The 23,307-nt window shown below is 46.7% G+C and overlaps 2 protein-coding genes across 3 annotated transcripts; both read right to left on the minus strand.

Moving 5' to 3' along the window:
* Positions 1-2,106: 2,106 nt before the first annotated feature.
* Positions 2,107-12,987, minus strand: TRIM25 (tripartite motif containing 25). The gene is made up of 9 exons (XM_083874419.1): positions 12,272-12,987; positions 11,100-11,195; positions 10,394-10,627; positions 9,768-9,924; positions 9,095-9,172; positions 8,648-8,710; positions 7,471-7,497; positions 7,040-7,144; positions 2,107-5,712 (listed from the first exon to the last, which is right to left on the minus strand). Exons 1-9 carry the CDS (start codon positions 12,890-12,892, stop codon positions 5,183-5,185), a joined length of 1,911 nt encoding a protein of 636 aa, XP_083730545.1. The 5' UTR covers positions 12,893-12,987; the 3' UTR covers positions 2,107-5,182.
* Positions 12,988-16,724: 3,737 nt separating this feature from the next.
* Positions 16,725-23,268, minus strand: COIL (coilin; the record flags this gene model as incomplete). Of its 2 annotated transcripts, XM_083874456.1 has the most annotated exons (7): positions 16,725-17,831; positions 18,323-18,411; positions 19,162-19,237; positions 19,876-19,923; positions 20,468-20,554; positions 20,878-22,051; positions 23,018-23,268. In XM_083874456.1, the coding sequence occupies 7 exons, from the start codon at positions 23,266-23,268 to the stop codon at positions 17,736-17,738; spliced, it is 1,821 nt and encodes a 606-aa protein (XP_083730582.1). In that variant the 3' UTR covers positions 16,725-17,735. The 2 variants fall into 2 exon arrangements, with proteins under 2 accessions (XP_083730582.1, XP_083730581.1); XM_083874455.1 differs by lacking the exon at positions 23,018-23,268 and having other exon boundaries at positions 20,878-23,000.
* Positions 23,269-23,307: the final 39 nt, after the last annotated feature.

The raw sequence follows: 23,307 nt of genomic DNA on the forward strand, positions 1-23,307 counted from the left end.
TGTGTCTAACCACACAGAGCCCAATAAATGGTGTGAATAAACCCATTATTTCCCATGTAATGGCATTTGATTGCAGCCTGGGCAACACAGGGCTGACAGATGTGAGCCCACGACAGGGCCTGGAGAAAGCTGAATGAGGAGAACTCTGACAGGCCACAATTAATTGACTTTTGGAATGACTCCTCTTTTACACAGTTCTACTTGGCTGAGCAAGATTCACAAATTGCTGTGTTGAACTTTTTTTATGGGACAAAATAGCTGCCAATGAAAGTCTAAATGACATGAGCTTTGAATAGGAGTCACACAATGACCACTCCGTGACACGTTTTTAACTGACATTGATTATTTGAGAAGTAGCAGCCACTTAATTGGGAGGGAATTAGGAAGGGGGGAAGAAATGGGAGGGAATCAGAGGACTGAGTACAGAAATACAGTCTGTTGAACACTAATCAAATACAATTTTGCTAAAATAGGGAATGTCTTGATAAACACTTTTACATATATTCACAGAGATTATGATTTGGAGTCTAAGTCAGTCGTTCTTTTTGCTGTGAAAAAGTAATCACAAAGCTGAATCAAGAGGAAATGTCATTAGCAAGGAAGAAAACAGATCTTGTATGAATATGATCATGCTGACTTCCCTGGGGGCTCAGTACCTGCTCAGGCCCCTGGCTGTAGTCACAGTCAAGTTTACACAGGCTTAAAATACCTCTTTGTCTGTCTTTGGAAACTGAGGCAAAGTTCTGGAAGACCTAATCGACCTCCTAATCCCAGGGACATCATGGGACAAGTAGTGAAGATCAGGATTTTTTCCCCCTTAGTTTTTGTAGCACCCATCACACTGCTCAAGAAACACCATGTGAGTCTGTAAACTCTTCAGAGAGGTTGTCCTGGGTTGCAGTGTAGGATGTACACAAAGCATTTATTCTATCACCGTCTTCATGAACTGTTGAAACCAGGTGGGCTAGTGTTTTCCCAAGCCCCCTGCCTCTTCTGCTAATGGCCTTTGGAGTGTCTTCTGCTAATGGCCCATTAACGCCTTTGGGGTGTCTTCTGCTAATGACTTTTAGGGTGTCTTCTGCTAATGACCCATGAGTCACAGGTAACTCCCTCCAGGGGTTATCTCTGTTAATGGGCCATCAAGGACCCATTTCACACTTCTCATGCTATTGTGAGATGCTCTGCCCAGGGGGAGGAGCCAAGCATTCTCACCTGGATATAAGCTGGTATGTGGGACAGTGCAAGGGCACTTATCCACTGGATTCCCAGAGGACCAAAGCTCCCAGACCTTTCTACAGGATCACTGCTTCAGGAAGAGCACCTCACTTGGACTGCTTCCACCATCCTGCTCAGGTTGTATTCTGACTCTGTCAGTGATCCTTTGTGTTATTGCATTTATTTTATTTTACTTTTACCTTTTTACCATTCTTCTTATTAAATTATATCTCTGACTTGGAGCCTCTCATTCGTTTTGCTTTCAAACCACAACAGAGGTTTTTCCCCAAAACCTTCCTCAGCCTAACTCACTTGGAGAACTTTAGGTAGAAATGTTTAACTTGTTTCATGGATGCTTTGTTTGGGCTAATTTTTTAAATCTATTGAGGCACCAGAGTGGGTCCCTGCTGAGTTATTTTCCAGTGGCCACATGGCGACGCAGCAGCTTGCAATTTCACTGGGTGGGACCAGGAACCATCATCTATTGCTGCTTCCAGCTGCAACTTGGGCTGGCAGATGCTGGATCTCACCCAAGGCTTTTTAGAGCAATCCTACACTGTGTCTCTAATTGTCCATCTTGCTCCAGCTGATAACCATGGTTTTGTTTACCCAAAAATGTCTCCAGTTTTATTCACTGGGAAAGATGATTTCCTCCTCCTTGGTGAGGATGCAGCAGTACTGATAATGGGTGTGCAGCTCAGGGGAAGGAGGCAGTTTAGGAGCAGTGCAGAGAACACCAGAGCTCTGCCTGCTCTTTCGCCATCTCTCCCATAACCCAGTGAGTGATGCACTGAGAGCTGTCCTTGGTACCCTGTTGTGTCTTCCCTTCTGCCTCCCTCCCTCCCTCTTTGACCCTGAGCAGAGAACAAAACATTCAGAGTTACGGTCATTTTGAGTGTTTATTGAACTCCAACCATCACCATTCCCCAGCAGCTCCAGGAGTGCTCACAGGCACATGGACCAGATGGTACAAAATCCACGGTGGTGGGTCTGCCTGTATGTGCCTGGCACAGCTACAAACAACACACACACAGACTGAAGTACAGGGTTGATAGATCAGTATAATCAACAGGTTTACAACTACATAAGAATTTCTTTTTCTAAGTACACTGTTCTACTGATGTCTTTAATTGAAGAAAAGATCAAACATTCTTTTTTTTTCATTCAGCAACTGTTTATTGATTTACTCTCACTTGTACGTTAAAATGCAAATCAACGCACATCCTCATGGTGTTAACATCAGAATGAATTATTTTTTCTAGACTGAGTTGCTTTCTTTGTAATACTAAAAAGAGAATTACAATTAAAGTATGTGCTCCTATATATGTCTTGTTTAAAACCAGTGCAGCTCTGACAGGTACTGCCCAAGTAAAACCACTTCACCTGTGTTGAAAAGGTTTTAAAAGGACCATTTACCATGCAGTAACTAGTATTTTTCCTAAACACACTAATATTTATTATTAGTTACAATAGTTTTATCATATTAATGTTCCAATAGATGCAAGATACCTCAAGCTAACCAAGATACCATTTTTCAGAAGCCCAGAGATTGGTCCTAGTAATGCCAAGATCGTAATTTCCATCCCCATACGAGTCATTCACTAAAGAGCTGGACTCAGTGATCCTTGTGAGTACCTTCCAACTCAGAATATTCTGTGATTCTGTGAATTCCAAATTAACAGAACTTCACTCTATGACATCTAGTCATTCATAGCACAAAAGAAAGCAAAACACAGGATCAGGGGCCCAGTAGAAGGCTTGTTTCACTGCAGGGCACCTCACGTGTTCCACATGCTTGACCCTACACCAGTGTCCCATGTCAAGAATCCCACTTTATCCAACAAGGCAGAATAAAAGCTGCTCTTTACTTTGTTTGGGTGTCCCTCCAGACTATGGCTACAGAAGCCCATAGACTCAGAGGGAGGCACTGACACCTCTTTAAAGTCAAGCAGCAAGGAACAGAGGGTGGGGACTTTCTCCACTGCACAGACTTGCTGGAGCACATTTTTGCCCCAGCCAAGGGGACAGAGAACTCCTTCAGCATCCTGCTGAATGGATCTGCAGGCCTGTGGCATAGCCAAGCAGCAAAAGGATTTCTCAGAGGGAACTGCTCTAATCTTTCATTGCTGAAAAACTGGAAGGGCAGAAACCTCAGTTTGTCATCCATTGCTGGCTGCCAGCAGGACACAGCCTATTCCTGCCCCTTTTGCAGCCTCTGCTCAGGCTGGGAGTTTTAGTGCTGACTGCTTTGGAAAGTGGAGACCCTTGTGAGAGCAGAACTGCTCCAAAGACAGCCATAGCACTTTGAGATCCACCACCAATTCCATACCCTATTCTGACCAAAAAATTGGAAGAAATGAGACTTGTGCTATCCTTGACAAAGAACTAAGAGTTTACAAGCCAAGTGAAAATAGAGACACCAAGCCTGATTTCCTGAAAGCCTCTCCCCAAGGCACTTTGGCTAATGTGGAATGTAGTCACAGAGGTTCTTTTAAGCTTTCTAACAATTCCCTGCCAAAGTGCCAGCAGTGGCTTTGTGTTCTACTTCACCAAGTGCTGTAAAGGGAGTTTTACAAATCAAAGTCCAGGAAGGCTCTCATGTGAGCTTCCCATGGGCTACAAGAAATATGAGCTGGCACACTAAGTCCAGAAGCCCCAACAAGATACAGGCCCAATGACTATAAGATCCAAATACCTTGATTGCCTACAGATTGTTTTAAAGTTGTAAGTAAGAAGTACAGATTTCTGTGTACCTTGTGAGAACTTCTGAAGACACACTTCAACGCAGGTAAAGAACACCAGGAGAATTAAAAATCCACCCCAGGAGGAATGGATGTATATTCTCCTTGGTGTTAATCCTCTGCATGTCACAAGACTCACCCTGTATGCCCACAGGTTTCATGCAGAGAGGAACCAGCATTTTCAAGGTATTTGCAGGTATCTCTGTCTTGAGACTCCTCAAACTGGAGTCCTAAAACCAGGCAAGAAATCCAATTTCTACCACCTGAACAACAGAAGATACACCAGCAGAGAATATCCCACCTCATAAAGAAGAAAAGCTTTATGACAGGAGACCCTGCTTTAGCCTAAAGATACACCAGCAGAGAATATCACACCTCATAAAGAGGAAAAGCTTTATGACAGGAGACCCTGAGACCAGGAATGCACCCCCTGAACTCCTCAGCACAAACAGAAAAAACCCAGCACTGAAGAGCCTTCAGTGTGAAGATGTGAAGCATGCTCTGGGTCAGAAGATGACACAGAGTGTTTCATCCAACAATCTTCATCACAGGATGCGCACCACAAGACTCTGCAGGATGTCTTCCTGACAACTCTCTGGTGTATTCCCAGTGTCTGGGCTGATGTAATTTGTTTCCTGGTGATTCCAATACCTTCTTTTCCACCAATTCTAAAAGTCTCTGCAGTTCCATTCCAATGAGATCTGTCATATTGGCTTTTGTTACTCAGAGCCACAAGACCTGAATTTAGGGATTTCAACAGCTCTTTCTGTAGCATCTGGTGGAGTCACACAGTGAGAACACCTGTATGGACAACAGTCCATGCACAGGCAAAAAGGCACCAGTGAGACCTCCCTCAAAGCCTGAATTTGTCAAGGAATTCTCCCTGTTCCTTTGTCAAACAGGTTATTGTTACCCGTGGAGCAGATTAATTCTGTTGCTCCTTTACAGGAAACCACAGAAGCCACAGGCGCCACTGAAGACATTCAACAAGGATTTGCATAATAACTTTGATTTTAGGGCAATCAAGACCTTTGCAAACCATTAGAGTTTTTAGTATCACCAACATTTTGCTAAATCACTGTCTAAAGGCTTTAGCGATTCAGACCGAAGAATTGGCAAATTTCCTAAACTGCTTAAAACAGATGATAATTTTTGTATCAATCAATCAATCAATCTTGGAGACATATTATCCGTGCTGCATAGGAACTAAACCGAGACACAAGACCTTATCCTTTCATGTGACAGAGAGAGAGAACAGCATCACTAGAGAACAGCCAGAAGGCCGGGTACAAGGCTTCGGTGAACTGCGCCTTGAACTTATAGATCAAATTATTCTTCTCCCCCACCGCCATGAAAATCACAAAGCCTCCCTCGCAGTGGAGCAGCACCCCAATCTTGGTGGCCTTGGTGTTGGGCAGGCACTTCTCCACGTCGTTGTGCCAGGAGGACAGTTTGGAGTTGAGCCACTCAACGCACCAGGAGCGGCTGTTCCTGCCCAGGCGGCTCTCGGGGCCCTGGCGCTCCATGCTCCCGTAGCAGACGCCGATGCCGCAGAAGCTGCTCTGCTGCAGCTGCACCTCCCAGTAGTGGATGCCCCTCTTGAAGCACTGGAAGCCCAGCACCTGGCGGTAGTCGGTGAAGCGCTGAGGGTGGTACTTGTGAGCTGAGGTGTCTGAGATGGACATCCTGGTGTAGTTCTCAGACAGGACCACCGTGTTGTGAGCTGTGTTGTAATCCAGAGTGATGTTGGCGGCGTCTGCAGTTGTTGGGAGAGATGAGACAGGAAAAGCTTACAAATGTTTTTTTATAAAATTAAAAAAAAAAAAAAAAGTTTACAAATATATTTTTGGTATTTCTTGCCTGGCAAGAAATACTGAAAATATAAAACCTGTGAGTGAAATAGAAATGAAGGCCAGCTTTGAGGTGCGATCATGGCAGGCAGGTAGACAGTGATTAGCTGGAGATAGGGTGAGGGATGGAAAACAAAAAGACTCAAGGGAGTAGCCCTGCCAAGGTATTATGGAAAAGGTAGATAAGAAAAGTAGTCTTTAGAGCTTAGAATATAGGATGATAGAGTAATATTGTAGTTCTCATAGGCTGTATGCAAAGTCTGTAGGTTTTGTATCTCCCCGCCAATTGGTCACTGTAAATTAGAATATTCAACACAAAAGGAGATAGAATGATTTGCAACAAGGTCCTTGAACTCTTAGCTCTCTCACCTCCCTTACCCCTGCGATCTCCCTTACGTCGTACCCTCTCTCTTTCTCCCTCTTCCTCTGGGGCTTCCCTTCAGCCGAGGCTGGTGGCTGAAGGCAAAGCCCTTTTTACCCACGACCCTTGCAATAAAACCATGTATTCTAGAATATCTCAGGTCTGCAGAGTTCCCTCTCCCTGCCATCCACAGATACTCCTACATGCAATGACACAAATCACTTGAAGGTACTGAAGAACAAAGTGCTTTTACTGATCCTGTCCTGCCTCAGCACTCCTTGCCATGTTTATTTGCCAGCTCTGCTCTCCTCCTCAGTGCAGCCAGTTCTTTGGGCCACAGTAATAGCTGCTGGGTTCAACTGCAGCTCTACATTACACAACAAGCAAATGGAGGATGAGGGTTCTTCCTTCCTGCAGCCCCACAGGACCCCTTTATCACCCAAATACACCCTGGCAAAAGAAGGTGGTTGCTGCTCTGGCAGCAAAAGGTATATGCCATGTTGTATAGCATCTTAACAAGCCACCATGCGCTCACATAAAAGCCTGCATTTAATTTTAGAAGTGCACTACACCATGTTTCTGGGCTACCCTAATGCTGTCTTTTTTGGGGAAACCAAAGTCATTACTTAAAAAACTTCACTTGTCTTCATAAAGATGCATAGATGGTGAAGATTGATTTGATTCAATTGGCAAAAGAATACTTAGAAACCTCGTGCCCCCTTTTTCTCCTGAAATTTCCTTCATTTGTAACAACCTATTAACTAACACAACCCCCTCAGAAGTATTTTTCTCAGGTAACTGCAGAGGACACATAATACCACTACAACAAGAGCACAGTTCATCTTTAGGAAGTGTAACGTTGGGTGTCTTACACTGCAAGAGCTCCTCTCTGGGTTTCTTCAGGAAGCTGTCAATGAGCTCTTTAGTGGCAGCAGCTGAAGTGGTTGGTGCCGTGGTTGGTGCCATGGTTGGTGGTGCTGCGTCAACAGAAGAAAAGAGAGTTTGGCCAGTTGGGAAGAGACTTCACATGTTTAACAGCCCATCACAGACACACACAGGCTGGAGCTGATCTAGTTTAGCCTCCTGTTCCATGCAGCGTTAATTCAGTATTAGCTCAGGCTGTTCACTGTCATGTCAAGTTTTGAAAATCCCACTCTCTGGACAACTTCTCTGTGTTTGACTGCTCTTACAGTGGCCAGCAAGAGCTAAACTTCTGCTCAATACACTAACACTAATGGCCATCTTCTCATTTTAAGAGCAGCCAGTGAAAAATAAAATAAGCATGATGAAAGTTTGGACTCACCAACTTTAGCCGCTTTCTTTTTCTCTTCTGGAGGGGGGAAAAGAAAAAAGGAACTTGTGAGTTCTACTGGGAGGCAAAAGCCACTGGTAAGACTATGTCAGCTGTAACACCATCACCATGGCTCTTCTGAAACTGCAACAGTAAAGAGCTGACAGTCCAGCAGGCTGAAGCCATGTACGAATGTTGCAGCATCCCTCTTGTTAGAGGGCAGAAATGAGCCAAGACACAGACTTCCTGTTTATCACAGCATGAAAAGTCCTGGTTTATTCCTCAGCCATCCTGACTCCCAACTATTCACTGATTCTGGCTGCAGAATTCCTGCTGTAGGTTTCCCTTGCAGCCTCTGACTGCTGGTTATTTCCTGCTAAACTCTGACTGTATATATTTGTTTGCAGTCTCTGAATGCAGGTTTTTACCCAGCCAGACTGTAACTGCAGGTAACAGCAACAGGCTCTAGCTGCAGACCCAGATTGACCTCACAGCACTGATTCTCTCTCCCCAGGATCCTCCTCTTTCACAATCCTCCCATCACCCACTAACCCACTTCTTTTTATCACATTTATCTTTACTGGACACTCATCTTTACTGTGACTCATCAGGGCCAAGGCTGTATTGTGTCATTAACACAGCTGTTACTTATCAGGGGTGAGGTCACCCGTATTCCCTTCTCCTGCACACAAATACCCTCACGCTGGAAAGCTGCACATCAAGCACAACCTTCCATTTGCTTCCCATTTTACAGGGTCATAAGCCTGGAAGGAGCTTGATCTCCCCTCCAGGAACAGTGTGTTCAGGCATATAGAATACTCCTGTTCCCATGAGGAGCACTGACTATTCCTTTCCTTTTTACAACAGAGCTTTTAGTGCAGCAACAGGAGCTGCAGCTCCATTCCAGTCCTGCTTCCCCTGCACACCCCCCTGACTGCTCCACATCCAGCACTTGGACCTTGTGTCAAGAGCTCCCTGGAAGTAACTGCAGCTGTTTGTTAACACTTGCATTTACTTCAAAAAGAAAACATGGAAGATCATCCACACAGGCCACAGTGCCCATTAATTCTGGTAGCTGGACAAAACAGCACTGAAAGGCCCCAGTGGGACCTGCCACAAAGACCATTGTCCCAGCCCTAGATCAGAGGCAGCAAAATGTTTGAGTAAGACTCCTTTAATCACCACTTACTGGTATCTGTCTCCTTTGAAGTGTTTGGAACCTGAGGAACACTTTTCTCTTTGTGGGTCGGTTCTGTGAGGGAGGAAGAAAGAAAAACAGAACATGAACTGATCCTAAGCAGAACTCAATACATATAAATCTATCAAACAAACCAAAAGGTGTTTGGCACAAATTAAAAAATAAAAAAAATCTGCAAGAACCAGAGGGTGGGGAGGCTCTGCTTTCCTTTACAACCCACATTGACACCACTGCAGGCTGATGCACCTGTGTACCTGTGCAGTTCACCTGTCCAGCTCACAAGGTACCCATCCCCAAAAATCCCAAAGCACCCTCCCTTCCCTGTGCCAGGGTGCTCACTGCATCACCACCACAGCAAACAGCTCTCAGGTAGCTGCTCCAACTCTTATTTAACAATAAAGCCATAGTTAGGACAGGATGATGATCTGTAGCACTTACGTGGTACGTGAGGCTTTTTTCCAGCAGGAGTTTTGTTTGGATGAGCTGCTGGAGGGGCCTTGGCTTTCACAGGTTTGGCTGCAATGGTGATAATTTACATTATGGTTTGTATGGCCAGGAACAGTCATGCATTAGTGAGGACATTTTTCCATCTTATTTTTCAGTTATACAAACAGAAGTGATACTTGGCAGAGATGGGAACTGCATACCCATGCCCCAGTCCAAAAGATAATTTGGCTTAACCCAGTAAGTAGAGTTTTGTTCCACCACACTTAAAAATAAGTGGAGTTCTGCCACTCCAAAGCCTTTCAAATCTCCTCTCAAATCCACACCCTAACCACATCCAACCCTGCTACACAGAGACACCATGAATTACTCTAGGGAAGAAAGGCTGAGCTTTGCCAGAAGGGTGTAATATCGTGACACTCATTAGCTTATCCAAGTATAGGTAACAGTGAAGAAACACTGGCGTGTTTTGTCTGCCAATTTAGCCCAGACTGTAATGTTTTTGTGTTGAAATGGAGCACTGCAGAGACTGGAAAACACCATTTATATTAACCAACTGTATTTGTTGCATTTTATTCAAAAATTATATTTGGATTGGAGAGGAAAGATCCCTCACTTCAGCTCAAAGCAAAAGCAGAAAATGCCAATTTCCCCAGTGATACAGTACCTCCTTCTATTTTCTCCTTATTCTGAATCACTGCAAGTTTCACTACATCTTTGAGGACAATGGCAGACTGGTAAGTGGAATGCAACACATTCTGGTCCATTTCAACTAGAGGAACAAAAGCCTGTTTTGTTGATGTTTGTTGCAGTGCTGTTGCTCTCTGAAAGGACAAATGAGAGACCACCTTGTGTAGCATACAGAGAAAAATACAACCAACTTACTTTAAATGGGGTGGAGTTTGTGCATTCATCTCAAATTCAAGGGAACAAAGGCTACAGTCAGACACAGCTCATGGCAAAATTCCAGCAGCAGCTCAGACACCTTAATGCCCACTGGTACCTGAACCAATGACCAGACAGGTCACAGCACGGAGCTGCCACACCTCATGGAGGTGACTCCTGCCCACTGACCCCTCTGCTTGCGGCAGAAGCAGTGGCTGAACTGGGGGAGTTACCAGACACCACTTCAGCATTCTTTCGCTGATAGTTGTGTAATTTTCAGTACATCCTTGCACACCACTGCATTTCCATTTGGCTGGAAGTCTCTGGAGAGCAGGATGACCACAGGAAGTTTTTGTTATTCTGCATTACAGAATGAAGAATTGGATTCACATTTAAACGATACCTTACCTTCAAAAACAGAACATCATCAATTTCAGTCAGTGCCATCTCAATCTGATCTTTGAGAGACTGAATCTCATTCTTCTTATTTCCCAGAACACCGTAAATATAATCAAACTTATTCCAAACTCTCTTTTCTTCCTCTGTAATTGCTTTCATGATCTCATTTTCTCTTGCTTCAATTGCAGCTTTAATTTCAGAAAACTCATTTCTGATCAATTCCTTCTTTCTTAAAGCTGTCTCCTGGAGCAGACAAGAGCAGATAGACACTGGTTTCAAAAGACCAGTTTGTAAACAAAATACTGTCAGTGTTACTGCACAAAAGCCTCTGAGGAACATGTGGGCTTCCCTTCCTTGAAACAAGCAAGAGAAGAGCTGTAGATTTCTGTGTGGTTTGGAAAGAAAACCTCATTCACAAGGAATGGAGCCCATTCTCAGTGGCATCCTCACGAGGGTATAAAACCTTGCAGTGCCTGGTTTACTCCCATCTCCCATAGAGCTGCCTGGCCCCGCCAAAATTCCTCTTTCCTGTTCCTTCCTAGTAACACCTTTTCCTGCCAATGCAGCCTCAGCACTACAGCCTGTGACAACTACAGTTGTCACAAGGGTACAGTCACCAACACCATGCAGTGGCCAGTGGGTGCCAGGCAACCTGAGAGCACTGAACAGCTGAACAGAGCACAGGGAGAGCAACTCTGAGCAGTTCCCCACTTACAGCAGATTGGTTCTGGTTTGTTTTCACCGTGCCCATTGCCCGGGAAGTCCTTTCACCCTCGTTATGCAGCTCCATGAGTTTTTTCTTCAGCGCCGACTGCAAGAGGAGAGACCAGAAAGTATTTCAGAGAGGCAGCTGTCATGTCTGCTCTCAGTTTTAAATACTCTTGTAAGCATTTAGTACCCCCAGCTTAAAACCTGCCTTCCCTTGAACCTCAGAGGGTGTAAGAGTGCCATCCTGCACACGGGGGGCTTGTGGCACCCACACACTCCCCACCTCTCGCCAAGAGCAAGATGCCAATGTTGACACTCTCTTCACAAAGCACCCAGTGCTTTTATCAGCACAGCAGTTCTCATGCCAAGGATAAATGCTATATTAGCACTTAGGTTGGATTTTGGGCACAAAGTTGTTGCTACTGTTCACCCCTTTCCTTTTGGGAATTTTCTTGTTCAGACGTGATTTACCTGTTCCTTTAATTCAAGATGGTTCCTTTAATTCAAGATTGGTAAGCTCAGCCAGGGCCAAGTTCTGCTGCTAAGCTGTGTGCACACTCACTGAAGAGATGGGAGTTTGGCCACCTCAACTTTCTCACCATACTTTACTCACCCACACTAATTTTCAGCTGTGCTGGAAAATACAAAGGCCAGGTTTCCTTCCCTTCCTCTCTGTGAACCTCTTCCTGGCTTTCATCTACATACTTGAGATCTCCCTATGACGCCTTTTATAATTCTTCTTCTTAAGAACATCTGCAGAGGAACATCAGCCCCTAAGGGTGCGACAAGCCCTGGCAGGGAGCAGAGCAGCAGAGGAGGCTCAGAGCTCTGGGTGATGCCACAGAGTATGAGAGACTTCACTGGTGAGCCCAGCCCAGCCCAGGAACTGGGAATCAGCGCCTTCTCAGACCCCTGCTCTTGAGCAACATCTTGGAGAGGGGAGGAAAACGCAAGGAATGACTCTGAAGATGTGCCTGAGCCATGCTGGAGGGCAGATAACAGTTTATCAACGCCAGACACGAGTGATTTACAGCGGATGTCTTGCTCTGGCCTTCACTCCGCCCTCCAGAGCGGCTCCCCAGGCACCGAGGGAGCCAAGGGGCGCTACGGGGTGTCCTTGGGGAGGTAATTCCAACCCCGGGGGCCACCTGCCACCCCCGCCCAGCCCCGGCTGCTCACCTGGGCAGCGGCTTTTGCCTGCTCCAAGTGGCTGGTGGGGCACAGCTTGTGCCCGAGCAGGCAGAGGGAGCAGATGCAGACGCCGTGCTTGCTGCAGAAGAACTCGAAGAGCCTGTTGTGCTGGGGGCACTTGCGCAGCTGCAGGTCGCGCAGGGGCGGGCAGAGCTGGTGGTCGCGGAACGCGGGGCTGTCGCGGTGCGGCCGCAGGTGCTCGGCGCAGAAGGACGCGGTGCAGGTCAGGCAGGTCTGCACGGCCGGCGCCTCCTGGCAGCTATCGCAGGGCACGGGGGGCTCCTCCCAGCACCCCCCCGCCTTCCCATCCCCATCGTCATTTTCCTCCTCCTCTTCCTCGCCCTTAACCCCGGAGCGGCCCTGGAGCTGCTCCACCACCCGGCACAGCACCGTGTTCTTCTGCAGCTGCGGGCGGCCCGCGAAGGTGGCCCGGCACTGCGGGCAGCTGAAGCCCCCCGAGAGGCCGGCCCAGGTGAGGTCCAGGCAGGAGGCGCAGAAGTTGTGCCCGCATGGCACCGTCACGGGGCTGCTGAAGAGGCAGAGGCAGATGGAGCAGGTGAGCTCCTCCTCCAGCCCCGACATGCCCGGGTCCGACTCCAGAGCCGCCATCGTCCTGTCTGCAGCCTGCCCCGAGAATGAGAAACGAAAATGAACTCGGAGAAACGAAACTACGGCCGGGGCTTCCCGGAAAACTACGTGTCCCATCCCCGCCCCGACGGGAGGGGCGGCAGCCGGGGGGGACGGACCCTGCGGTGCCCGCCCATGTCGGGGGCCGGCCAGCCCCGGGGTGCCGGGGGCTCTGCCCTGGGGGACCGGACCTTGGGGTGGGGACGGGACCCCGGGGCGGAGATGGGACCCCGGGGCAGGGACAGGGACGGGGACGGGACTCCGGGACAGGGACAGGGAAGGGGACGGGACCCCGGGGCGGGGACGGGACCCAGAGACGGGGACGGGAGCCCGAGGCGGAGATGGGACCCCCAGGGCGGGGACAGGGACGGGACCCCGGGGCGGGGACGCGACGCCCGCGGGGCTGCGGGCGGGCCGGGCCCAGGGCTCCGAGCCGGGGTCGGGGCAGCGGCACTCGGAGGTGCCCGGAGGCCTCGGGGTCGATTCTGAACAGCAGCGGGACGTTCGGGGTGGGTGTCCCCCCGGCCCCAGGGAACCCAGGGCAGCCCAGCGCTGTCCGGCCGCGATCACCGCGCCCGCCAGCTCCGCCCGGGGCTCGGGAACGGTGTGAACCCCAAATCCCCCCCGAGCACCGCCCCGGCTGCACCGAGCTGTGGGTAACCTGCCTGCTGGAGATCCTACGGACTCATAGGACGGTTTGGGTTGGAAAAAACCTTGAAAATCATTTGTTTGCAACAGCTGATGCCAGTGCAACCATCTCAACAGATGATTCCTCCAGTTTCTTTTTCTCGCTCTAACTGTTCAATAATCACACTTTTTAACAGGAACATTCATCCCGAATAACAACACAGCACGTACTCCTGTCTTCACTAACTTGACCCCAAATTCTTCCAGTGGTCTTTTCTTCCTCTGTCTTCTGCCCTGTCTGCCAGTGTCCCAGGGACTTCCTTGGGGCCCTCTATATTTCTCTACCCATGCTGGCAGCAGGGATGAAATTGAGCAGCCTGGCACAAAGTCTGTGACCCCTCAATAATTTATGCAGAGCCTGATGGGCTGCAGCAGAAGGAGCTGTGTGCTCTCAATTCTTGTCCAGTGGGCAAAGAACGCCTTGTGTGAACTGCTGAGGTTCCCTTTAATGTCATTCAGAAGTATTAGCAGGTAATCTTGTTGGAGTTAGTCCTCGGGGACCTCCAAGAATGTCCAGGAATTACACAGAATCACAGGATGCGCTAGGTTGGAAAAGACCTTTAAGATAATCTAGTCCAACCTATGATCTAACCTACCACTTCCTCACCAACTAATCCATGGCACTGAGTGCCACATCGTGTCTTTTTATTTAACACCTCCAGGGACAGTGACTCCACCACCTCCCCGGGCTGATGATTCCAGTGCCCAACCACTCTTCCAGTGAAGAATTTCTTTCTAAAAACTAACCTAAACTTGCCTTGGTACAACTTAGTGTCCTCTCATTCTGTCAGTTGTTGCCTGGGGCCTCACCAGTGTGGAGTACAGGGGAAGAGCAACCCCCTTGCTCCTGGCTGGCCACACTGTTCCTGATACAGGCCAGGATGCCAACTGGCCTTTTTGGCCACCTGGGCACACTGCTGCCTCATGTTCATGATTGTATAAAGAACTCAAAAGAAGCAATGATGGGTGGTTTGTTACAATTGAAATCAGCTCCTAGCCAGTTCTGTTGGAATATTAAATTAAATCTGAGAATCACATAAAGCTATGTTGCACAGATAATGTGAACTTGTACCTACATCAGTTATCCCTCCAGCCTTGTAATATTCCTTCAGGGGAAGCTGCAGAGGGGTTGTGTGTCACAAGGCTCTGAGTCACTGCTTAGGAACAGATACAGGTGTAGAAAGGACAAGGAAGGCATTTGGAGCTGCAGGACTGTGACAGGAGCAAAAGTTCAGGGATCAGCTCTGTCATATGCTGGAGGGTGGAGGAGTTTCTAGGAGAAGGGCACGGTGCCACAGGTTTACGGTGTGGTTGGGATGTGATCAGGACTTTGTAACTGCTGTCAGAGGAAATGCAAACACCTGCCAGGGGGTGGCTGACAGTGACTGCAAGGCAACATTCTTAGAAAGCCATGCTGTGCATGATTTGGGACCAAAGAGCTGCTCTTAATGTTTGCATTTTCTTTTTTTCCATAGGTGAACAAACACTTTGTGTTGGCAAAGATGAGACAGAAAAAGCTTACAAATATGATTGCCTGGCAAGAAATACTGAAAATACAAAACCTGTGAGTAAAATAGAAAGCCAGCTTTGAGATGTAGGCATGGCAGGCAGGAAGACTGTGATTAACTGGAGATGGGTTGAGTAATAACAAACAAAGGGACACAAAGGGATCCAAGGGTGTAGCCCCACCAAGGTATCAGGGAAAACACAGATAAGAAAGTAACCTTTAGAGTTTAGAATATAGTGATATGGTAATATAGCAGTTCTCATAGGCTGCATGCAAAGTCTGTAGGTTTTGTATCTCGCACGGGTTGGTCACTGTAAATTAGAATATTCAACACAAAAGGAGATAAAATGTATTGTAACAAGGTCCTTGCTCTCTCACCTTACCTCGCTTACCCCTGCCACCTCTCTTAATTCCTACCCTCTCGCTCTCTCTCTCTCCTCTCTTTGGGGCATCCCTACAGCCAAGGCTGGTGGCTGAAGGCAAAGCCCTTTTTACCCATGATTCTTGCAATAAAACCAAGTCTTTTCAGAGTGTCTCAGGTGTGCAGAGTTCCCTCTCCCTGCCGTCATGGATGCTCTTACAGCCCTGGGCTTATCTGGGCTAAGCTTCTGTCATCTTTCAAAGACTCAGCAGCTTCACTGTGTTTTCTGTGGCACACACGGTATCAACTGATACAGACAAAGGTATGCAGATAAAAAGGGTAAATACACACCCTCAGAATTGTAGCTTTTGCTTCTGGAGCATAGCACAGTATGTTTAGAGCTCAGATGAGCAATTTATGTTCCTCATTGTCAAAGAGGGCTTGGAGGAAGCCCAACCACTCCTGCTGTCTAAGAGACAAAGTTTTAACATAAAAAAATTACTGCTACCTTTAAGTAGCTACTGAGGTTATTACTCTCTTTTGCTTGCAAATACTTGAGAACATACTGTGACTGAACTAAATCTAACCCTTTGCCCAGACACTGCACATTCAAAGTGCCCTGCAGAGCCCAAGCAGGGCTCCAGAAGCACAGTGGGATAAATCTGCATTCCTGCCCCCAGCAAAGGGGCTGCCCAGAGACAGGAAAGCCCCAAGGGCAGAAAGGCAGCAGTGAGGGTTTGTTCAGCGTTTTATCTCCTCCTTGTAGGATTCACATGCACATTGGCCCATCCCAGATTCCTCAGAGGTGGATGGGGCAGGGAGGACGCTTGGTCTGATCTCATTTGAGCAATGAAGCAGCAGCTTCACACAAACTTTGTAACAATGGGTAAATAAAACTCAAGATTTTACCTTCAAAACACCCTCTCTCAGGGGTGCATTTGTTTTCCAGCATCACCTATTTGGCACAGCCAGAGCGACTCTGCATCCATTTAATTCATGCCCAAAATGCACAGCAGGCAATGGAATAAGAGGTGCAGTGAAACACTTGCATTTAGCTTTCACAACTTCCTAAGAATTAACAAGTAATGATTTCCCTTAGAAAAACAATCTTGCCATTAATCCCCACTGCCTGAGCACGACTGTGCTGGTGTCTGACATCTTCTTTTCATCCAATTTGCAAGAACAGCCACACAAATCTAACTGTTCTCTAAAAAAACCAAATCCTAGCATGAAATAATGGCATCTGAAGAGAACCACAATGCAAAAATTCAGTTTACTTGTATAAAAATGATTCCTTCACAAACAAGACATTTTAATAAGGCTGATGCAAAAATGCACAGTACTTTAATGGATTCATGCACTAGGTCAGAGTACATGACAGCTAAACCATAATGTACAAATTTTCAGGTGTTTGTTTGTATCTAGGATTTGGGGTTTTTTCCATGTCTTCTCTGTAGGAGTGCACTTCCTAGGACAGGGATTATCTGAAAGTTTAAGACTTGCCAAGGCACCAGGGGTAGAAGGTGCCCCCTCAATGCCAACAATTATTAGAGCTGTTAGTGCAGTGCCTTGCAGCACCTGTGACTCATTCTGCTGCTGGAAAGGGGAGAAGAAAGGCAGCACAGACACTTCAGCACTTACAGGGCAAGAGGGTTTGCTCTAAAACAAATAAAGGTTTTCATAGCCTACATAGATTAACACAGTGGGACACAATTATGCCAGGGGTTTGTGTTAAATTCTAAGCAAAGATGACAGTTAGCAGTGCTATTTATCTGCCTCAAAATCACAGAAGCTCAAAATCCACAGGCTTTTCTGGACATGTTCAGGTGAACTCTTAAAGTAACTGCAAAGTCACAGCATTTGTACGATGCTTGGCAGCAGCAGAGGGCAAGTTCTGCACATCAACAATACTTATAATTAATTTTTAAATGAAAGTTAACCTCTGGCAGTTATACAGCTCTAGCCAAACCCAGACATTTAAATAGTTACTCACAGTACAGGGTTGTGTTTTATCTTTTAATCAAACCATTCCAGATCTGCAGCTTGTTACAGCAGGATATAAATATTCAAACCCAACAGATCTATATTAAGGCTTCCTATAATAAACAAAGTTTTCATGTATTACACAAAAACATAGCCTAAGGGAAAAAAGTGTTTTTCTTTTGGCCTACTTCTTTTTAAGATAGTAATATCCACCAGTGCAAACTGCCCCCCTCAGAACCAGAAGGCAGCATTTCACAGAACAAATCTGTACAATTGTTCACATTTTCTCACATCCTGGATGTTCCATTTTCAATGCTGGATCCATTAACTGGAGGCTCCACAATCAGTCTTGGCTCTATCAGAGCGTCCCAGCTTTCAGTGATCTGAAAACAAACCACAGGCAGCGCTTAGCAGGTGCCAGCAAGATGCAATTTCTGTGCCGTTAGGCTTTTGCCTAGACCTGAACAACAGCACCACTGAGCCAAGATCATAGCTCCTCCTGTGAGTCATTGATCCTACTGATGAACCCCAGCCTGCCTGAGGTCCTGGGTAAGGAAAGGTACAGGTAAGAACAACAGTGATGAAATGAAAGCCTGGTAAGAAAGGATCTCTCTGAGACATGATGTTGTTTATTAGCCAAAACAAGAGGTTTGATGAGCGGCTGTGACCCCAGTTAATTGAGTAACATGCAAGAACTGATTATTGACATAAACATGCACATTCCTGCTGGAAAGGGACAATTATTTTTGCTTCCACTGATTCAAATCAAGTGTCTGATTACAAAGGGAATATCCCTGAGGTGGCCAGAGGCAGGAAGCAGGGCAGGGGGCAGCTCTGCATAGCTGGGGCAGGACTCAGAGCAGCCCCCACATACCTTGGTGTCCTGAGGCACCGCATACTCAATCAGCTCCACTCCGTCCGCACTCTGGTACACCAGGTCAAACTTCCCTGGCTCCTTAGCAACTGAAAAACCAAACAACCAGCTCAAGGAGCTACAAACCAAAGAAACTTTGAGTGTTTACCACAAAAGCTGATCAAAACCAGTTTGTCTTTGGGGTTTGTTTTGGGTTTATTTCTTTTGTGCTCTGTGTCTGGGTTCATAATCGTAACAAAAAATCTTGAGGTAAAACTGAATACTACACACTAAAATGAAGGTGATTATCTGACTATTCACATAAGAAAGTCAACAATATGTTGCTGAAATTTGAGAAGAATGCTTATATGACAATTCATTAATTCTGGCTTAAATGGCAACTGGAGGATACACAGTTTGAGAAACATTCATCATTTCAGGTCTCAGGAACTGGATCTTATCACTGCAGGGACTCACTTCTCACTTCCACACACACTGAAGACACACCATTATTACCTCACATTGTCTCTGCAGTCCCAGAAATAATAATAGAAATAAAGAAATAAAATAATTCCTTTCAGAAAATGATACCACAGTAGACGTGAGTTACTGACCACTCAAACTGACTGAAAAAAAAAATATTTTGTAAACACCCATGAGCATTTTTCAGTTCAACTAGCAAGGGTTAAAACTTCTCAATTTAACAGACTTTTTGGGAAGGGAATGAGGAGGGGAGGGGTGTGTTGAGAATGAACCCAAGGGAGTTTGGAATACTCCTGAAAGACAAGGTGTTCATTGGACTTCTGGTTTTCCAGGTGACAGCACATGACAACAAGCCCTTGGTGTCCCCAGGTACATACATTGTCCTGCTGATGTTGAAAGGATCTCAAGTTCAATCTGCTTATTTTCAGCATTCCAACTGATTATTTTTGCCTCCTTCACAAAGCAACAAGAAAAGAACCAGTTAAGACACACTTCAGCACTGGATAACTATTCCATATTCAGAACCAATGTGCTACTTGATTGCTGCCAGAGGAAAAAATTGTATTTGGCAATCAAATTTTCCAGTCTCCATGTACAAAATCTGCAAAGAATTAATGCTCAGCAATCTGTAACTACTAGCATCAATAAACCAAAGTTACTCATTGTCACTAATTTTGCAGTTTAAATTGGTACTTATCCAGAAACCAAATTATTTGAAGTAGCAACAAAATTTTACTTGCACCAGTTTTAAGAACTTGCCCTGACTTCAAATAGCAGTAGACTCAAATACAGCTGAATTTTTCTACTTGAGGGTCTGCATTTTTTGTCATCACTAAAATATTAATGATTATTAATAATCCTTGTAGTTGGTGGTTTGTTTGGTTTTGTTTTCTTTTTTAAATAACAGCTACATCTTTCAAATTTTCAATTAGTTTCAGCTTCTAGAGTTTTGATTTTTACTGCTGCACCAGGAATAACCTGTGGAGTCAACCAGATGCAAGGAAAACCACTGCACAATATCAAAATATCTAAACCATACCTCACCTATCATAGTTTTGTGAGTGAATGAAGGGAAGAGAGAAAACCAGTACCTTATAGTCTGAAACTTCAGGACTGTAATTTTCAGTTAGTTCCAGGCGCTGTTGAAAGAGATAATAAGTAACAAACTGAAACCTTTCCCAATCTTTGATGATTCCACCTACATCCAGACAGTTTCTTCTGCAAGAGAAAAGTGCCAGAGCCAAGTCTCCTACTCCTGGACCACAACGCCAATCATGGTCCCAGGGAGACTTCCAGGACTTGCTGCTCCAAAGGATTTACATTCAGGTCAGAATCTGTGAGAAGATCAGGGAGGCGGACCCCGGTCTCCTCAGCTGCAGGGTTTCATTTACTTTTTTGTTTCGCAGTGCAGTGTAATTATTTGTATGGTAAAACTTGCAGTAACATTTACATGGAAAATCACATTGAAATGACAGCAGAGACAGCATTTCTTATGTTATACAAACACAGAAAGTCTAAAGAAATGCATTTAACTTCTCTATATGCTCCAAACATTTGTAAAAATCAAAGCCAGGCTTTACAACAAGTGAATTTCTTAGAGAAATTATTAGGCCAGGAACTTAAGAGTGGACCAAATAAAGCAATTTTAACCTACTAACATTCAGTATTTCCAGAGTTCTTTACCTTAAAGGCAATGCTTTCTCCCACTTGAGGTGGAGCAGCTAGAAGAGGTAACACACTATAGTCTCTTTTGGGAATCTCCACGGGATTCTGTGAAACAAAGATTAACCCATAGATTTAATTATTGGATCAGTAAAAACAGAAGACAATGTTCATTCTATATGGATTGCAAGAAGCTCTGAGAAGAGCAAGGTACATTCTTTGTTTTTATGTACATAATACAATCACTTTACTGTTGTTTCAAACACATCCTCAGGCTGGTAAATGGAATTACAGTAAATAAAAGTTAAGATCAGCCTTTATCCCACTAAGCTATTTCTGCTGTTATGAATTACTCTCCATCCCACAGGTTCTTTGTGCAGTTCAAGCTGCCAGAGAAAGGTGACCTCTGCCTGCCTGTGTCAGCCACTCACCTGGACAAGGACAGAAGTGTTTGTCGCAGCTTCATTTAACTGCCTCTGTTTCTGGCCTTCACTGCTGTAGTTATAGAAGAAGCCAGGGTTTGCTCCTCTCCCATGGCCCCTCATCATCCCACGAAACCCACGGCCCCTAGGTCCTCTCCAGAAGTTCTCCTCTCCCATTCCATGCCCCCTTCCACGGCCTGGGCTGGCAAACAGTCCTTGAGCACTGGCTGGCAGCTGTTTGGTGCAGTTCCTCACTATGGAATTATGCAGTCCAGCACCTGCTGCAGATTTTTTAATGACCAGTGTGTCTGAATCTGAACTACCAGAGTCTGAAGAGGAGCTCTTTGCTTTGGGAGCCTTGGTGCTGGCTTTTACAGCCACCACATGGTTTGGCACTGATTTTTCCTTCGCAGTGCTGTCTTGTGCTGGTGTCACATTCTCATCCTCTGTACTTGAGTCAGAATCTGAACTAGAAGAAGACTGGGGTTTTTTAGCATTTTTACTAATTGCAGTCTTAGTCTTTTCACCATTAGACTTTACAGTCACTTTATTAGTTTTCACATCAGAATCTGAAGCATCTTGGTATTTGTCTTTGGGAGGTGTCACCACTACAGGTTTATGGGAAGATTTATTTTCCTTTGCATTTAATTCACTGGTGTCACTGTCAGACGATGTGCTGGAGGAATCTGAAGCTCCCACCCTCTTTTTCCTGGACTCTGTTGTGATCTTTTTGGTGCTATTTTTACCAGAATTTAGAGAAAAGCTCTCATTTGCCTGTTCTAAAGCCATTTTTGCTGCAGCAACCTCTGTGTGCTTTTCATCCTTCTTTTTTGTTGCCAACTGCTTCTCCCTCTCTGTTTTTTTCATCTTTTTAGAATGAGAAGTAGAAGTCTCTTCCTTACCTTCTGCGAGTCTATTTCTTCCTCTAACTTCTTCCTTTCTTTTTCTTTTCGTGTACCTTTTCTGAGAGTCCCAAGTATCTACAGAAGTCTCTTCCCTACAAGAGGAATACTCAAGGTCATGCTTCTCCTTTTTCTTTTTCCTTTTATGCTTGCTTTCATTCCGAGAGAATTCTTCCTCGTCCTGCTTGTGCCTGTGCCTTTTTTTGTCTTCTTTTGTTGTGCAGATAAAGCCATCATCTATCTCTTCATAATCATCTCCAACTATCTCTTCCAATTTTACTCTGTTAAAAAAAAAAAAAAAAAAAACCACCCACCATTCAGCATAATGAACACTTTTCCCTACATGAAAGCAGCTCAGGGAAGTTCCCCTAGAGTGAAGATGCTCCAGCTCTTCCCGGGACAGTCCCCTGCAGGCACAGGCTCCCCTTCCATCCTCGGGAACATTTCCAACCGCTTGGCTCCGTCCATCCCCTTTGGACATGCTGGGGTGTCTCAGGCGTTGGGAATCAGTGCCCGTGGGCACCCGGCTCCTGCTCCACGCCCAGGGAAGGAGGAGCTCAGTCCCCCGGGGAAGGCACATCCCTGTCCCACCCATGTGGGGATGGATTCACACAATCCGGGCACGGGTCAGGCTGGAAGGGACCACAGCGGGGTCAGCTGCTCTCACCTCCCTGCCTAAGCAGAGCAATCCCAGAGCACAGGGTTGTGTCCAGAGGGCTCTGCAATTTCCCCCGTGAGGGAAACTCCACATCCTCTCTGGACAATCTGTCCCAGGGAAGATTTTCCTCACGGCCAGGTGGAACCTCCTGGGCATCAATTCCTGCCTCGTGTCCCACGGGTGGGGACCGGCGGGCAGAACCCGGCCCGGCCTCTTGGTACCGCCTTTAGATCCTGACAGACACTGATGAGGGGCTGTGTGGGACTGACCCCCGACCCCGCCGGCCCGGTCCCTGTCCTGATCTCGCGGGCCCAGTCCTGCTGTCCTGATCTCGGTCCGGATCCCGCTCTTTCTGTGCGATCCCTCTGTCCCGGTCCCTGCCCCGGTCCCGCTCCTCTGGTCCCTGTCCCGATCCCGCTGTCTCGATCCCGCTGAACCAGTCCCTGTCCCTATCCCGCTGTCCCTGTCCCGATCCCGCTGTTCCTGTCCCGATCCCGCTGTCCTGGTCCCTGTGCCTTTCCCGTTGTCCCTGTCCCTATCCCGCTGTCCCTGTCCCTTTCCTGTATCCCTGTCCCGGTCCGGTCCGTACCGCAGCGAGTCGTTGTCCCTCACGAGGCGCGCGCTCTCGGCGGGCGGCAGCAGCGCCCCCTGCAGGAAGAGGCTGAGGCGGGCGCGGCGGCTGAAGCCGAAGCGATGGCGGATGAGGCTGAGCAGGTCGGTGACCAGCCGCGCCTGGCCCGGCTCCAGCAGCAGCCAGCACAGCGCGCAGCCCGGGCTGGCCGGTGGAGGGTGGTCGAACATCAGCCGCAGCCGCACCGGGCCGCCGCCGGCCGCCATCATGGAGGAGGAGGAGGAGGAGGAGGAGGAAGGGGCGGAGAG

The sequence above is a fragment of the Zosterops lateralis genome (assembly GCF_965231275.1).
Source record: "Zosterops lateralis genome assembly, chromosome: 18".
In the NCBI taxonomy this organism is placed as follows: Eukaryota; Metazoa; Chordata; class Aves; order Passeriformes; family Zosteropidae; genus Zosterops; species Zosterops lateralis.

Bases quoted from the DNA above. Each gene is read 5' to 3' on its own strand.
- TRIM25 (XM_083874419.1), bottom strand. From the start codon at position 12,892: ATGGCGGCTCTGGAGTCGGACCCGGGCATGTCGGGGCTGGAGGAGGAG. The intron at 11,196-12,271 runs GTGAGCAGCCGG...CTCCTCTTGCAG, and splicing joins AGGCAAAAGCCGCTGCCCAG to TCGGCGCTGAAGAAAAAACT. The intron at 5,713-7,039 runs GTAAGACACCCA...CAACAACTGCAG, and splicing joins CAGAGAGGAGCTCTTGCAGT to ACGCCGCCAACATCACTCTG.